Source organism: Nelusetta ayraudi, unplaced genomic scaffold (assembly GCF_046127955.1).
Source record: "Nelusetta ayraudi isolate G7.1 ecotype Tasmania unplaced genomic scaffold, CSIRO-AGI_Nayr_v1 ptg000034l, whole genome shotgun sequence".
Taxonomy (NCBI): Eukaryota; Metazoa; Chordata; class Actinopteri; order Tetraodontiformes; family Monacanthidae; genus Nelusetta; species Nelusetta ayraudi.
In genome coordinates this window covers 5,287,501-5,305,000 of record NW_027466084.1, presented here as the reverse complement: position 1 = coordinate 5,305,000, position 17,500 = coordinate 5,287,501, and the positions used below count along the sequence as shown (strand labels likewise).

Sequence of the window (17,500 nt, the reverse complement as noted above, 5' to 3'; positions counted from 1 at the left end):
TGTATTTGTGTTCGACTTAAATTAAAAGAAAGAGGACCAAAAGTAACGTAATAGAATAGAATAGAACAGAACAGAGTAGAATATATGTATTTTATCGATCCCTAATTGGGAAACTACGCGATGAGAATTACATGAGAAACAACAGTGAGAGCCCCCCACCCCCCTGTTGGTTTGTTGTTTTATTTGTGTGTTTTTTTTATTAAATAAAGCTTAGCTTAAAAAAATAAATAAATAAATAAAAAAGATGGATCACAGTGAAGTAACTGACGGATTTAAGACCATGAAACTAATGGTGTGTGCTGTCAGTATCCGCTCTTTTGTTGATGAGTCTTAGCATCGGAAAGAATTTAAGAACAACAACAATAATGATATTAATTTAAGAAAAGAAAAAAAAGTATCTCACCAGATATTTGGAAACTTCAAAACCCTGCAGCAACAGCAATTGTAGCAGCAGCAGCCTGGTCTGTGTTGGCGACGGTATGTGGCGTCGCTGGAAGAAGGCGGGACCTTGACAGCAAGCCAGCCAATCAACGGTGAGAAAGCGGCGCTCCGTCCAATCAGAATTGAGACGTGTTTGACGTGACGTTCCTATTTGCTGTCCACCGCCACGTTGTCATTCCAGTGCGTAGGCTGTGATGGGCGTAGTCGGACCCCACCCCCTAATATTCGTACTGTGACGTAGTTTTCACGCATAAAACAATAGATTAGAAAATTAGATTTATTTTTTTTTTTAAAGAAAGACATTACAAAAAAAATACTATAGAGCAAAAAATTATTAGTATTATTATTATTGTTTTTTTTTTTAATCATAATAAATTACTGGAACAGCACAGCTAAAATCGGAGCAGCTTAGATTGACACCTCATTTATCTACACACTGGACTATAAAGAGAACAAAAGAAAGTTTAAGAAAAGACATGAAATGCACGAAAGGAAAATAAATACACATAGCTTATTCTTTTGCAAAATGTAATTTGCATAATAATAATGTTAAATTTTACTTTAGTTATGGTGGTGAAAACATAGGTTGGCGAACAAAATGGGAGTGCGGTCAGACACCAAGAGCCTCAGAGTTCAGGATGTATTTGAAGTTGTTTAATTTCGGTGAATGTGTGGCTGACATGAGTTGTTTCACAGATTCACTTTTTTTTGTTGTTGTTGTTTTTTGTCTTAAACAACACAATGCCAAACAATGCTGGTTTGGTGGATGGCTGCAGGTGTAGAGAGGAAGACACACCTGCAGTTACTCATATTTATGCCTTGCAGTCGGAGGGATCCACCTCTTCCTCCTCTTTCTCCACCTCTTCCTCTTCCTCCTCCTCCTCTTCTACCTTCTCTTCCTCCTCTTCCCTTGACTCTTCACTACAAATAATAATAATAATAATAATAATAATAATAATAATAATAATAATAATAATAATAATAATAATAATAGAAGAATACCAATATACATGTTAAAATTGTACAATTCTGACTGTCAATCTCAATACAAATTTTAAAGTGCTTATAAAAAATCACCGCTTAAAAGCAAATCAATCAATCAATCAATCAAGAAATTAATAAATGGGTAAATCAGCAAGATAATCCCACTTGAAGAAAATGTACAAAATGCCAAAAATATGCTTACATCTGTCCTACAAAACACGTCTGTCACCGTCAAATACAAGCATATTCTACAGTGCTTCAAACAAATATATAAATTAATAAAGGAATCACTACATAAATCAAAATGAATGAATCAATCAATCAATCAATAAAAGTCAAGTCAAGAATTGCATGCAATACCTAAAGATAAAACCCTGAAGGGTAGTTGACAGGAGACAGACAGAGCAACAGGTGTGCGGAGGTCCCGCCCTAGCCACGGAATGCTGCCCAACAGGTTTCTAATGTGCTCTTTCAGCGCAACACCCTTCTGGTTATAACCAAAAGATTCAAGCTTGTACTTATCTGTCTTTGTGAATTCTGAAAAGTGTTTTTTTCTTTGCTTTGTGCTTTGCTTTTTTATTTTTATTTTCTTGTCGGCCCTTTTTGTAACTTAAGGGCTGATAAACTACACTGAAGTGAAGTGGACAACGAGCCAGCACAGGTACAGACTTAACTTTCACTGCAAATACAGAGGAACCGGAAGAGACAGTTTTTCTTCTTATTCTTTGTTAAACTGAATCTTATACACTTATTTTCTAAACAGTTGACTTCACCTTCATGGCCTTTCCCATGACCTGGATCCAGGTGTTCTGCCTGGTGCAGCTGGCCAACTGCTTTTCCATCAACAGATATTTTTCAGGTAAAAAATACTCTTCCACTTCAAAAGTTTAATTCATTCACAAATGTCCAGTACAAAAAAAAAAGAAGGAAAAAAAATCAAATTGTAACAAATATGGACATCTTAAAAGTCAAATTTACTCGTTTCATGTCAGTTTTTGTCAGTTTTTTGCATTTAAAAAAAAATTGAATTATTTTCTAGTCCATAAATTAATCCTCAAACCCTAGTACAGTACACAGTAATGTGTAGTTTGTACAGTATTACTATGTTTACATTTGGGTATGAGGGAGTCTTAAAGACATGACATGTTATTTGAATTGTAACACACACACACACGTGTTGCATAACTCTGATTGCACCACTTTAGAGGCTCAGAATCTCTCTCTCTCTCTCTCTCTCTCTCTCTCTCAAACAAACAAACAAACAAACAAACAAACAAACAAACAAACACAAACACACCAACACTAATAACAAAACAATTGGTATTAGTTTTGTTCAGAAAAAATATTACCAAGGTTACTGCCACTAACAAGTAAGTAGTACTAACTAAGTAATACTACTAACAAGTATAAATATTAGTATTTGAAAACGAGAATTTTTGACACACTTTCTTCATGGTGTGCTTGTGTTGGTGTCACTGAGTGAGAACAAAATGGCTGCGTGACTTGTGCAGATCCAGTGCTGGTGGAAGAGAAGTCAGCAGTCTCCTTCCTGTCCCGTTCCCTACTCTATAATAGCTGGGACTTTGAGCTGGTGGTCGCCGACAGTCTGGAGAGAGAGTGTGTGGAGGAGATCTGCAGCTACGAGGAAGCAAGAGAAGTATTTGAAGACAACATCAGCACGGTAATTCAGCTCGTGTTTTCTCACCACCTGAAATGTTTTTTTTTTTTACATTTTTCACTTCTCCCACCCTTTTTGATACCAACGTATGATTAAACAGAGTTGAATTTATGGTGCATTTCAAATACATCTACATTTTCTTTCCTCATGTCACATGCACTCTGGTCACCCTCTCATGATGAGTAGTGAACTTTAGGTGCTGTCACACGTTCAGGGGAATAACATAGTTGTTATTCACAGGAATCCTTATACCGTTTGCAGTGTTGAAAGGACCTCTTGAAGAACAGGAACTGAGACATAAAATAAACAATGATGGACATATCAATTATTTGTGTATTTGTTGGGGTCCGTGTGGAGCATGTATGAATAGTCAAGGTACTTTTTTAAGTGTTCTTTGTCCACCATGAATTCTGGCCGACACTGCCTTCTTCCTAAACTTTAGTCAGCAGTTTTCGTTAACTATCCCCCTTGTCCAGGTGCTTGAGTTCCAATGGTAGTTGAAGAACTTAATGAGGTCTTCTGCCAAGGATATAGAGCCACTACCAACTGGCTGTTTGTTTATCCGATTGGAGACTGAAATGATTCAACAGTTACTTTGTGGCAAAATACATAAATATCCCCGTTAGTGGAAGGGGATGATGTAAATGATCTGGATGTAGAGGGCTGGCTAGAGTCTACCATGCGATGACTGGCTAAAGGCATAGCTGAGACATTTCACTCTGTGGTATATGATTAATCATCATTAAAAACATGAGCTGAAATGAAAGCAAGACTATTGTAGATGTCGTAGAATGGACAAGACATTTAGTGTTTTTTTTCTTTTTCTCTCAACTGAGACTGTGTATTTACATGCATTCAAACATTTGAGTTATCCTGTTGCATTAATTAAATCAATGCACAACAGGTGTCATAGTCACAAACACCTCTGGGTCCAAGTAGCTTAGAGTCGGGATGGGTGAGAGCGTTTCAATCAGCCAACGCCAATAACCATGGAGAGAGATTGAAATTGCTTTTGGCAACATTCAAACAAAATGAGTGATGTGACAATGCAACATTGCAAGATTGTCTTGTCTTGTGAAAAGAAATCCAGACTGTCCTCAGAACCTCAGGTTTTAAAATAAAATGTTGTTCTTGATAGTGTATTAAAATGTTACTAACCATGTTTAAAATCACTTTTATCTGTTTTAGGAAAAATTTTGGGAAAATTACAAACAGACAAGTGAAGGTAATACTTTTCATTTTGCTAAGGGTTTTGGTTTGTGTTTTCATGCCAAATTGGAAAGATAAAAGAAAAACATTCATTCTATTAAAAGTGTAATGGTTTCCTAGGTACCTAACTTACGAACTACAAACTTAAACTTGGCGACTATAAACTTGGCCTTATCCAAGTGGAGATGAAGACAAACTTTTTATTTCTCTCTTACGTTGTCATCTACACCTTATTTGGGTCCAAGTCACTGGGGCAGTGTCCTTAACAGGGAAACCCAAACCACCCTCTTGCCAGCCATTTCCACCAGCTGTTCCGAGGGCACCTCAAGGACCTCCTCGAAAACGAGACGCTGCCTGGGCATTCTTCCGCTTGGGTATGCAAGATACCCCGCCAACCAGAGACCTAAACCACCTCAACTGGTTCCTTTCGATGCAGTGGAGCAGTGGCTCTCCTCCAAGTTCCTCCCTTGACCAAACTTCTCACCTGATCTCTAAGGGAGAAGGCAGTCACCCAGCGATGGAAACTCATTTTGGTCACTTGTATCCATGACCTGCTGCGTTCAGTCCAGAGTATAGGAGAGAGTCGAGCAGTAGCTCGACCGATCTATCTAAAGCTTCACCTTGTGACTCAGCTCCTTTTTCGCCATGATGGAATAGTGTAGCTTCCGCACCACCGCTCAAGCTGGCCCAATTTGTTTGTCAATCTCCCTTTCTATTCGACCCCTTCTCGTGAATGAGACACTGAGATACTTCAACTCCTCCCACTGCGGTAAGACTTCCCTCTCGTCCCGGAATGAGAATCCCACCCTTTCCCAAGTGAGCACCATGGCCTCAGATATGGAGATGGTTATCCTGAAGATGCCTACACACTGAACGCGTTTTTGACGCGGTCTGACGCGCGGTATGGCGCAAGCAGGCGCAGACCTGGCGTCAACGCCCTGTGACGACACCTCTGCGCATCCAGTAGGAGAGCAGCCGGTTCTGAAAAAAGTGGCCCGATGCAGAGCAGGGCGCCAGTTCGCGATAGAGCAGTAGTGAGGAAAAACGAAAGAAAAACTTTTCTCGCAGTGTCCCGAGTGTAACATTTGATATGACACCGAGTACTGGGACTCAAGACTAGCTTAAAAATATGCATCTGGTTGGCAACTCTGCTTGGTTTCGGCGCACTGACGTTCTCGTTACCTCCGGTGATCGTACTAGGTGCTACGTGTTTTGCATTCAGGTGGCACCGGAGGCTTGAAGAACTGCGGTGGAACGAAATCTCGTTGTCCCACCGTTTGCACACAACATCCTCCCGCTTGCTACTCAGTGCTTCGCTATCAATCTTTTGCCAAAAACCCGTGCAAAGTACGTTCTGTGTAGTCTAGACTCTAGACGAGTATAAAATAAAATACGAATCAACGCAATAATGTCCCGACCCGGATGTATATGAAAAAACAACAACTTTATGTTCATATATTGTCAGGCACAGTTCGATGTAGAGAAGTTTTAACACATATTTAACAACTGGTGCCGTGCTCTGCATCTGGACACTTTTTCCCCCCGAAGCCGGCTGCTCTCCTATTGGCCGCGCCTAGATGTCGTCACAGCGCATTGACACTTGATTTAAAAATGTTTTAAATCGGGCGTCACGGTGTCAAGGCGTCAAACGCCACCCTTGCGCGACGCACTGCTCTCTGCGCGGCGTTGCGCTCTTGCGCCGACGTCGCACATACACAATGAATGGCTGCGCTGACGCCCCCCTGCGCTTGACGCGTTCAGTGTGTAGGCACCTTTATCCTAGCCGCTTCACACTTGACTGCAAACTGTTCCAGTAAAAGCTGCAGGTCTGTGCCCGATGAAGCCAATAGTACCACATCGTCCACAAACAACACAGATCGGATCCTCAGGTTAACAAACTGGACCCCTACTACCTAGGCCAATTCCCACCAAAAACTGGACTTACTACCACCCACACATATAGACTCACTACCACCCATGCGTACCAGACTCTAACTCCGTCTGTAAAGGTTGGGATGGCTCCAAAGAGGCGGCTAAGTTCGAAGTTCTCCCCACAGGATCCCCTGCGGTGCATGGTCGTAAAAAGACATGAACTGGTTGGGCAAGCTTCATGCACTCTCCAGGACCCTAAAGAAAGTAAAGAGCTTGTCCACTGTTCCATGGCAAAGACGAAAACCACATTGTTCCTCCTCTATTCAATGCTCAACAATCGATCGGACCCTCCTCTCCAGCACCCCCTGAGAAGACTTTACCGGCGAGGCTGAGGAGTGTAATTCTCGATAGGTGAACCACACCCTCTGTTGCCCCTTTTTCAAGATTGGAAACACTACCCCTGTCTGCCACTCCAGCGGAATGGCCACCAATATCCACGCAATGTCGCAGAGACGTGTTGACGAGGACAGCCCTACAAGATCCACAGCCGTATTTAACAGACAACTGTAAAAAAGATGAAAACTTATTTACAAAAGAGGTTGTTAAAACTTTTCAGCCCCTGTCTTTGCTACACCTGAAAGGTGCGGTCCCACATTGAAGGAGAGAAAAAGGTGTGTGCTGATATTGGATTCCCCAGGGTAACTCTTTGAAAATCAAAATACTCCCTGAATTGCATGTAAATTTTCATGCAGTCACAAACAACTTTGAGATTGTCGGTAGTTGAATGTCGAATTTAGGAGAAACAGTCCCGATTCTGTCAGGGGCCCTTTGCAAGGGCGTTTCAGACTATCTGGTCTCACTATGTCAAGGATAGAGGGCGTCTCTTCTTGAAACAACTGCTGTAAGCCACAAAACCTGAATAGTGTAACTAGAAAAAGACTAGACAGTAAGTAGATGAGTGAGATCATTTTTGAGATATGATACCAGTGGTTGGTGAGTAAATATTGGACTGGTTGATGGTGGGGACTGTCTCAGAAGCAATGGTTTAACATCATGTTTTTCTCTAAAGCACCCAAAGTGGATGTTTCAGGACTGGTGGCAGGAATCATCGCTGTACTAGTGTCTGCTGCTATTGCAAGTGTACTGGGAGTGTATTGTTACAAAAACAGGATAAAGGGAGGGTCCAGACCACCGCAGTAAGTTTATTGTTATACTATACATCTTTGTTTGTTATTTGGGTGGGTTAACTGCCTGACCAAATTATCATTATTATTAAAATAACTATTGATGGCTACTAGCTCTAATGCAGTAACGCCTTGCCCACAATTTCACCAATGTAATACATTAAAAACTGCAAACCAAGTATCATAGATTTTGGATGTCCTGTAATTTTATTGTACGGATGTATTTATTTAATTATATATTCATTGTGCCGATTTAGAGCTCCTGTCAGGATGACAGCAGATGGGCATCCACTTGTGGAACTAGCACCCCTCGCTGGTGGCACTGCCCCAGGGCTGCCAAGTTACAATGACGCTCTGAACTCAAGTGGGCAGCATGACGCTCCACCTCCCCCATACTCCACGTAGGTGAACACTCATTTGAACAAATACATAGTGGATAATCAAATTACACTCTCATGCAGAGATACTCTTTTCTTATAAGATACACTCCTGATCAAAAGCTTAAGACCAGTTAAGAAAATGCAAAAAGAAGAACTGGGAGCAAGAGACCAAAGATTTTGAGCAAGCAATTTATTGAAAACAACAATTTAACTGAAATAGGCTGTTCATCAGCTGATCAAAAGTTTAAGAACATGGCGCAAAAAAAACCCTAAACCCTCTCAAAACAAGAAATTAAAGGGTTTAGAAAACACTCAGTATGAGTAGCTCCACCATTCTTGTTGATAACTTGTTGAAAATCATTTTGGCATGCTTGATGCAAGTGTGTTTAGAAGGTTTGTGGGAAGGTTGTGCCAAGCGGTGAAGATGGCTTCACGAAGGGCATCCAATGTCTAGAACTGATGTCCATTTCTGTAAACTTCCCTTGCCATCCATCCCCAAATGTTCTCAGATTATGATGGCGCCCCCTCCGCTGTGTCCCGTAGAGAACATTTCAGGTGGCATCTCCTTGTCATGCCAGTAACGTTAGAAGCCACCAGGACCATCAAGTTTAAATTGTATTCTCATCAGAGAATTAAACTTTCTTCCTATGTTTGGTGCTCCCTTGCAAAGTCCAAACAGGCAATTTTGTGGCGTTGAAGGAGACATGGCTTTTGAAGATGTTTTTTGTTTTTGAAGCACTTCCCTCGCAGATGCTGTCTGATGGTAATTGTGCTGCAGCCAGCACCAGTAATGGCCTTAATCTGGCTCGAGGATCGTTCCGTATCTTGACGGACAGCCTTTTTGATCCTCTGGCTCAGCGCCAGTGAAATTGTTTTGGGTCTACCATTTGACTTTTTTTGGTTCAATTACCCTCAGGATCTTTTAAAAAAATAAAAAATGACTGTCTTACTGTCCAACCTCAGCAGCGATGGCACGTTGTGAGAGGCCTTACTTATGCAGCTCGACAATCCTACCACGTTCAAAGACAGTGAGCTTTTTTGCTTTTGCCATCAGGAGATCTTGACAGAGTGATAACTTGACAGAAAACGACATGGAATCCAAACTTTTGCACAGGTTTTGCTTTTAAAGGCCGTGGTCCTAAACCTTTGATGAGCTGATGAACAGCCTTTTCACTTAAATTGTTTTCAACAAATTGACTGCTCAATTTTTTTCTCTTGCTCCCATTTCAACTTTTTACATTTTGAAGCTCTACTTAGAACCTTGTTTAGATCCAGCAGCAGCAGCAATTTCTTAAATGGTCTTAAGATTGTGATCAGGAGTGTGTGTGTGTGTGTGTGTGTGTGTGTGTGTGTGTGTGTATATTATATTTTTTTCTTATATGTTTTCGAATGTCTATTAGCTAAATAAAAACAAATTCTCTTATAATTATAGAACATAATAGACTAAAATAGAACACTTTTATTAATCCCACATTGGGGAAATTTGCATAATTACAGCAACAAAACGTAGTGCAAAGAGAATGAAAAATATAATTAAATATATAATTAAAATAAAATAAAAAATGAAAATATGTATAAGTAAGTGAGAAGAAAGGAGAGTATGAAGGAAATATGTTATGAACAGTTGGTTTATGTACAGTTATCGCCATAATGCTGATATAAATAAGTGTTTTATTGCATGAATATGAAATGCAAAGTGGTTGAGAAGATGATTTTATTGAGTGCAGTTGTAGAGCCGGATGGCTGCAGGCTCATTCGACGACTCTGTCATAGAATAGAATAGAATAGATGTACTTTATTGATCCCAAATTGGGAAACTACACTATCATCCTATTACATATCTTTAAAACAATCAAATAAAAATATGTGAAGACACCATTGGTAACACTGTTAGTGAAGTAGAAGGCATGCATTGCACATCTTAAAGAAAGAGAATTCATCTCCTTTTTTTCTGTTCAAAACAATACCTATGGTATTATTACCCAGAAACAGCAACGGTATTGTGCACTAAAATGCTAAACACCTTTTCTTTGGTCACAGAGGTGCTCCCTCGGAGAACGTTGCCCAAGGAGATGATGAATAAAGAAGAGACGGACCTTTTAAAATGTCTTGCACTCTGGTATTTCCTGAATGTTCAGGGATCGGATTTGGGCACAAGAAGTTATATTATTTGTACAGTGAAAATGTGTGAAAGCTTGGGTTCTTTTTGCTGTTACTGTTAAAACCAAATGTACTTAATAGTGTTGTCCACCCATCGTCTTGGCACTAAATCTGACTCATAAATGCCAATGTAGCTCCAAACAAAAAAAAAAGTTCTGCACCACTGTCATTTTTTCTTCTGTTGTACCAGAAAATGCACAACTTCTGGGCACTTTTAGATGCGTCCAGATATGCTGTAGCGCTTCATAAATAAAAACTGATTGCTTGATTGTTTGATTGATTGATTGATTGATTGACATAGACATTGGAAAAAGTAAGCAACTTAAAGGCAATATTAAAAATCCCCCCTTGTGAGAACCACGCCCATCTCATCCAGACAGCTGTGCTCACCTGGTCCAATCAGCCTGCCAACTCATCAGCCCGCCAACTCCAGCACTGCTTCCCGGACTGTTCTCCTGTTGCCCGCCTTCACTAAACCCTGGTGTTTATTTATTTATTTTTTTTAAAACAGACCTAAAATGCTAATTTAAAAAAAAAAAGGAACCCAACTTAAAAGACTGGGTTAAAACTGGAGCAGCGCCGATCCATGGGGACGTCCGGGCATCAGATGAGTGGGGGGTCTGGAGGAGGACTTTTCCCCCGGTCCCCGAGTCGGCCGTGTCCAGGAGTGGGGGGGGAAGTAGGGGATCTGTGAGGGAGGTCACATCGTTGCTCCCACAGCACTGATCCCACAGGGCAGCTGGTTGACACGCCGAACCCCAGTCCCAGCCGATGTGATCCACTCTGCTGGCCGGTGTCGTGTCAAGGTAGTTACCCCCATTAGGCTTCGTATACCCTGGCCGCGGGAGCACACACACACTCAGGGAGGTGGAGCGACATTTCTACGTTTCGGTTTCAACCAAGTAAATGAACAACATGCAATTTTCTTTATTGCTACAGTTTTTTATCAACTATGTTACACTTGACATTTATCAAAAATGTTTTTTTCTGCTGTATCTTATGTGTTGTTGAAGTTTATATTAGGCTATCATTCAGTGCACTACATTGACAATGTCATTTCTATTTCCTCCCATGATTTGACAATGTTGTAATGTACCACATAAAGCACTTTACAAAGGCCTCTCATTCACCCACATCTATAGTACTTTTCACTACACAAAACCATAAAACCATGGTACTTTACCAGGCTGGTCTTTTGAGTTTTATTTTGTGAGATATCAGATCTAATATCACTGGTGAATATGGAGTGGATGCGCTTTATTTTGTGAGTATTTTAGGTCACGTACTGGTGAATATGGAGAGGATTCCTCTCTCGTAGCTCAAATTCCTCTCTGTTGAACACAGACTCTTCTTGTTTTGTCCCACTGGTTGCAATGTGCATGGTATGTGCTATGTGGAGTGATCGGCAAAGAGGAGAGTCGCGGTCCCACTCTGCGGTGGCCCATGTCCTTGGAGAGGTTGTCAAAATAAAACAGGAAACGACGTGACAAAACCCCAAGACGAGACAGAACCACACCACGGTGTGACAATTGCAGAGAGGAATTGTATCAATTCCATATGTAATCATTTATTGGAATAACTTCATAAACAACCTTGATTGGGAACAAGATCTGGAAGATCTGGAAGATCTGGAAGTCACCAGCTAGATATATGATACATAATACATAATACGTAAAAGAAGTATCCTTCAAAATAATCCACAGAATTTACCCATCCAAAGTATTTTTTTTCTTCAATGTTAAGTTAATGTTAAGTTAATAAATATATATATATATATATATACATATATATATATATATATATATATATATATATATATATATATATATATATATATATATATATATATATATATATATATATATGTATATATATATATATATATATATATATATATATATATATATATATATATATATATATACATACATACATACATACAACCCCCTGACGTTACGTTAATTCTTGTTGCTATGTTGAAATGTATTGATTTACAAAACAAAACAAAACAAAAAAAAACCCTGCAGGCTCTGTGGGCCACATAATACGGAAGTCAAAAAACCTCTCGGCGCATGCGCGGGCGGGGAGAAGGGTTGCGGGGTGGGGGGCGCTGCCACAGTCTTACACACTCCGGCTCAGTAGGTGGCGACATGCCCCGCTAGTAACACAGGGAGTAAAAGTAGAAGAAGGAGAAAGAGAAGAGGAGGCGGAAGAAGAAGAAGAACAGACTCGTGCTGGTGGATGAAATGGCTGCTGTCGCGGAGAGGATGGAGGTGAGTTTTCTGCTCTGTCTCGCCGTCTTTCAACTTCAATTGTTATCATTTGGTAGATATGTTCCTCATTTCGGAGGTTTTATCCTCTGTCCCACCAGACGGTGGCGCTCATCTGGTCCCGCCGTTTTTCTTTCATCCAACCGCGCTTTTGGCGGCATTTAGTTCGTTTCAGCGCAACATTTTATTTGTTAAGCACGTCACGGGTTTCAGTGAATAATTTCCTCCTGAATCAGCGACGGAGTGAGTCTGAGAGTGAGTATTTGGTTCAGCAGCTCCACGGCGGCTGTTCCACTGATGAACCGCTGCCGGCAGCCGCAGCTTCACGTGAGGCCGCGTGGACGTTCCCGCTGCCGAGAGGTCCTGCTAGCTCAGTTAGTTAGCTAGCTGAGCTAGCTAGCATGGAGGTGGAACCCGCCGCACCTCGTCTTGTTCTATTGTTCATCATGTGTTGCTACTGGAGCATCACAGCGCCGCCATCGGCTGTTGAGGAATAATATAATGGTATTGTAGTATTTTGTATGACCAGGATCAAAGTACTAGTTCTATCAAAAAACTTCTATTTTTGTACTGTAAAACCATATGAAATAGCTGTTTGTGTCTGGTGGTCTCCAGGTGTCTCAAGTTGGGGAGGGCGGCTCCTCTACTACCAGACCTGCTGCAGAGGACATGACCTCCAAGGACTACTACTTTGACTCCTACGCTCACTTTGGCATCCACGAGGTAGCTCCCCCTGGCAGTGGTAAAGTAGTGATCCTTCAGGACACACTGAGGATGTCTGCGGTCTCTGACTGTTGTCCCCCCCATCCCCCACCCCCCTCCCACAACCTTCAGGAGATGCTGAAAGACGAGGTGCGCACCCTCACCTATCGCAATTCTATGTTCCACAACAAGCACCTGTTCAAGGACAAAGTGGTGCTGGACGTGGGAAGTGGAACCGGCATCCTCTGCATGTTCGCTGCCAAGGCCGGGGCCAAGATGGTGATTGGGGTGAGTCACTGAGTCACTGAGTCAGAGAGGTAGGGAGCCAGTGAGTGAGGAGTCACGACAGTACTCGGGGTGAGTGAACGAATCAGTCAGGGAATCACCACCGAGTCACTGAGTCAATTAGGGGCCAAGACCAGCATCGGGGTGAGTTAGCAAGTCAATGAGGAGCCAAGATGGTCATCGGGGTGAGGTAGGGAGGGGGGGGGGGGGGGTGAGGGAGTGGGTGTTAGGATTGTGTGTTCAAATTCCCATCTGGAGATTGCCGTTTGCTTTCAAGAATCACGACATGTTGACTGTTTTTGCATTAGTCGCATACGTTTTTATTTATGTATACATGCACAGAGAACACATGGTGGCAAATTGTCGTTCATTCACATGTTCATTTCAATTTAGCCTTTTTAGCCACACGAGGGACCGGCCAAAAGATTGATTGATTGTTACTGATCTGTTCCAGTAGGGGGGAGTAAATACCATCTCTTCTGCGAAAACCATCCAGAACATCCTCATTGATTCTGATTGTTCTGATTCAGAGTCTCGGATTCAGATGGTGATGAGCATCACCGAGGAGAGGTTCACTTTGTCCCCGTTTGTCTCGACAGATTGAGTGCAGCAGCATCTCTGACTACGCTGTGAAGATTGTGAAGGCCAACAAGCTGGATGATGGTGAGTCACGGCTCTTCTGAAAAAAAAAAAAAACATTCAATTGGTCCGTTATATGTCGAGACGTTTAATTGTGTGGTTCCTCCAGTGGTGACCATCATCAAAGGGAAGGTGGAGGAGGTGGAGCTGCCGGTGGAGGGGGTGGACATCATCATCTCAGAGTGGATGGGCTACTGCCTCTTCTATGAGTCCATGCTCAACACCGTCATCTACGCCCGCGACAAGTGGCTGGTACCTATCTGTTTATCTTCCCTTGTCCTCAGCATGGGCCCCTCGCCATCACCCCCAGTGTAGCGATGGCCCCCGATCCTCCAGTTTGTATAGAAACACCAATGATGGTAAAGTTGATTCTCTGGACAACTTTGAATGTAAAGGCCCATCATCCAGGATCACTTGCACTATACTGCATCATAATCATGTAGATTCATCTAAAGTTACTATACTATATTGTTGTGTATCTTTTTGTAATTATTATATTACTTTTTATATTGTATTATATATCACATTTCAAAAATCATGCAACTAATTCTATATACGTTTGCTAAATTATACTGCACTATTGCACTGTTATGATCATTGTTACTATTACTCCTACTATTATATTGCATAACACTTCAAACAGCCTTAGCTGTACTTGACACTTTTTTTTAATCTTTTAACTTTGTACTTTTCTAAAACTTGTATTTAATTTTCCATGTTTTAAAAACCTTTTGTTTGTCTTTTGCAATCCTCTATGGGAATTCACTATATCAAGATCTGTTTTTATTATTTTATTTTATTTTTTACATGTTCATAACAGCTCTCTCTGATTGGCCCCTCTGACAGAAACCCGACGGACTGATTTTCCCAGACAGGGCGACTCTCTACGTCACGGCTATTGAAGATCGACAGTACAAGGACTATAAAATCCACTGTGAGTGAGCTCCTGTATCGCTCTTTTTGCTCCCCCCGTTAATAAGTGTGCTGGGCTTCTGTGCTTATTGGTTCCACATCAATCACCAATCACATTTACACAAAACCTTCACTCTTGAATAAATGAGTGGTGCAGTGTCACATTGGACCACTAGAGGACTCACTCTTCAACCCCTGAACTGAGACTCGCCAAATCTTGCCCACATGTCGAGGCTGCAAAGAAATTGAGCTCTTATGAAAAAAAACGAAGAGTCTAGCTGCTCCACAGCGCCTCCTACTGACAAAACACCCCACTGCTGATGTTCAATGAGAGCCTGGTGCAGAGCCTGGTAGAGCAGCAGGGACAAAGCAGGTGTTTGTGTCACCAGCTGCTAGTTTGCCATTCAAACTAAATATGTGGAGTTATTGTTTCTCCTCAGGTTGTTAAAAACGTGTTTTCTCACTCTGACCTGCACCTCCCCCTTCTGTGTGGCTGCAGGGTGGGAGAGCGTGTACGGCTTCGACATGTCTTGCATCAAGGAGGTGGCAATCAAGGAGCCGCTGGTGGATGTGGTCGACCCCAAACAGCTGGTCAGCAGCGCCTGTCTCATCAAGGTGGGCTGGACCGTGTGTGTGTGTGTTCAGTTACAGTAAACCACTGATACAAAATGAACTTGTAAACAATGTGGCAGCTCAAGTTTAACACGCTGCTCAGTAAAAAAAAAAAAAAAAAAAAGACTAGAACCATATATAAATAAAATAATTATTATTAAAATGTAACATCAAATAAGTACATTCATTTTCAGCGTCTTCAGAGCTTGGTGATGACTGCACTCTTTGCTCAGAAAATAAAATTAATACACATTAATACACATATATATATATACATGTGTGTGTGTGAACATCCGCACGAATGCAGACCCGCAGCGAAATGCAAAGCCTGCAAGCTGATGGTTTCATGTGGTGGCAGCATCAGAGCTTCCTATAACACAACTCATTTAATTCGGTATCTCAAGAAAAAGGAAGCCGAATTAAAGGAATACAGCGCTGCTACCGAATCAAAAGCTGGTTTATTTTATTGTATTTATACTGTATATGGTTCTAGTCTTTTTTCTTTTTTCTTTTTTTTTTTACTGTAACTGACGTTACTGATTCAGTGAAACTCAAAATTTAAAAAATAAAATAAAATAAAAAATCAAGATTGGATCGGGACCAAAGAAAATGTGATGGAGACCTCCCTCGTTCAGGCTGCTCTGTCTTTCTTGACTGTGAATGTTGTTTGTTGCCGTTGGCACCACCACTGCTCATCATTCTGAGCAGGTGACTAATATCGTTGTGGAATCGTGTGCTCTCTTGTGTTCTCCAGGAGGTGGATATCTACACAGTGAAGCTGGAGGACCTGAGCTTCACCTCGCCCTTCTGCCTGCAGGTGAAGAGGAACGATTACATCCACGCCCTGGTCACCTACTTCAACATCGAGTTTACCCGCTGCCACAAGAGGACCGGCTTCTCCACCAGTGAGTGCAGTCAACTCACTCCAACACAGCTTAAACACGTATTTATATGTGTTTAAACGCTTACACGGATGCGTAAATAATTCATGATGCTAATCCCTCCCAGTGTGGATCGGTGAAGTTGTTCTTAGTTCTTCGGTTTGCTGGAGAGATATAAAGTCACACCTCTATTTCCCTCACAAGAGAAAATCTCACTTTTTGATGAGAAACTTTCATGTCAATGTGGTCGCCTGGTTTAGGTTGTTTTAATGAGGGATGCACCATATGTGGGTTTTTGTTTTTTTGTTTTTTTTCCAAGCCGATACCGAAAAGTTCCTACTTTTTTAGACCAATAACCGATAACTTATTATTTAATTAATTTTTAAATTTAGATTCACCGTGTAGTTTGTCCACACCTGGAAGTAAGAAAAACTGCACTCAACAAATTGTACCTGTAGATTTGTCCGAACCAAATGCCAAGAGATCACTGCTATTATACAAAATAAAAACCAAGAACAGTTCTGTTTCCAGAAATGTACATATTGTTAGGGACTGAGCCAGCGGAAGAGCAGTTCGAAACCAACAGGGTCTTTCACAAGCTCGAAAGACCCTGTTGGTTTTGCTCAGTTTATTTTTATATTTTTTTTTATTTCTGAACATCGTTCGATTTGCACCAAATTTTGCACGCACGTCAGAACTGTTGAAAAATTTAATCTATTAAATAAAAAAAAACCTGTATAAATCTGCTCAATAGCGCCCCCTACATAGACACAAACACTAAAATCGCCAAAGCGCCTTCTAAGAAGGTCGTAGAGACATGGGACAAACCGGTAGTGAGCTAAATAAAGTAAATGCTACAGGCTTAAAATTGGAGTATGACAGAGACGTGACCTTCCTGACAAAAAGTTACAGAAATCGTTAACTTCAGAACGTTTTCATTTTACGGCTCGCCAAATTGAACGTGTTTTTTTAATAATTTTTCATCCCCATTTTGATGCCCTTCCCATGCTCCTCACCAAATTTTTTATGCAGGTCAGAACTTCCCAAAATGTTATTCCTTACAAAAAAATGTTTTTAAAAAATACGCCCAATAGTGCCCCCTACAGGCAGAGACCTGAAAAAACAAACTTAAATGGCTGTTGCGCCCCCTAGGAAAGTCGTAGAGACCTGGGACGAGAACCCAAGCATTCCTCTCTTTGAGACGAACATTTCATATGTTCTAATTTTTTTAAAAAATCAACAAACTGAAAGTGAGCTGTTTCCATGCGTTTGTCTCATCAAAGCCTATAAA

The 17,500-nt window shown here is 41.3% G+C and overlaps 3 protein-coding genes across 5 annotated transcripts in view; 2 read left to right on the top strand and 1 right to left on the bottom strand.

Moving 5' to 3' along the window:
* The window catches only part of rcn3 (reticulocalbin 3, EF-hand calcium binding domain), a 107,161-nt gene that overhangs the window by 8,434 nt on the left and 81,227 nt on the right, over window positions 1–17,500 (bottom strand). For both annotated transcript variants that reach the window (XM_076032669.1, XM_076032670.1), the window contains exon 2: window positions 404–421. The gene's annotated coding sequence lies outside the window, so the exon portion shown is untranslated. The remainder of the gene's footprint in view (window positions 1–403; window positions 422–17,500) is intronic.
* On the top strand, window positions 1,864–10,176 carry prrg2 (proline rich Gla (G-carboxyglutamic acid) 2). The gene is made up of 7 exons (XM_076032672.1): window positions 1,864–2,086; window positions 2,189–2,284; window positions 2,937–3,106; window positions 4,292–4,328; window positions 7,254–7,380; window positions 7,626–7,769; window positions 9,789–10,176. The coding sequence occupies exons 2-7, from the start codon at window positions 2,203–2,205 to the stop codon at window positions 9,829–9,831; spliced, it is 603 nt and encodes a 200-aa protein (XP_075888787.1). The 5' UTR covers window positions 1,864–2,086; window positions 2,189–2,202; the 3' UTR covers window positions 9,832–10,176.
* prmt1 (protein arginine methyltransferase 1) overlaps window positions 12,037–17,500 on the top strand; it is a 6,848-nt gene continuing 1,384 nt past the window's right edge. For both annotated transcript variants that reach the window (XM_076032661.1, XM_076032660.1), the window contains exons 1-8: window positions 12,037–12,181; window positions 12,794–12,901; window positions 13,013–13,168; window positions 13,765–13,828; window positions 13,914–14,056; window positions 14,651–14,738; window positions 15,216–15,331; window positions 16,083–16,233. In XM_076032661.1, coding sequence (XP_075888776.1) covers window positions 12,155–12,181; window positions 12,794–12,901; window positions 13,013–13,168; window positions 13,765–13,828; window positions 13,914–14,056; window positions 14,651–14,738; window positions 15,216–15,331; window positions 16,083–16,233 — 853 coding nt within the window. In that variant the 5' untranslated portion in view covers window positions 12,037–12,154. The remainder of the gene's footprint in view (window positions 12,182–12,793; window positions 12,902–13,012; window positions 13,169–13,764; window positions 13,829–13,913; window positions 14,057–14,650; window positions 14,739–15,215; window positions 15,332–16,082; window positions 16,234–17,500) is intronic.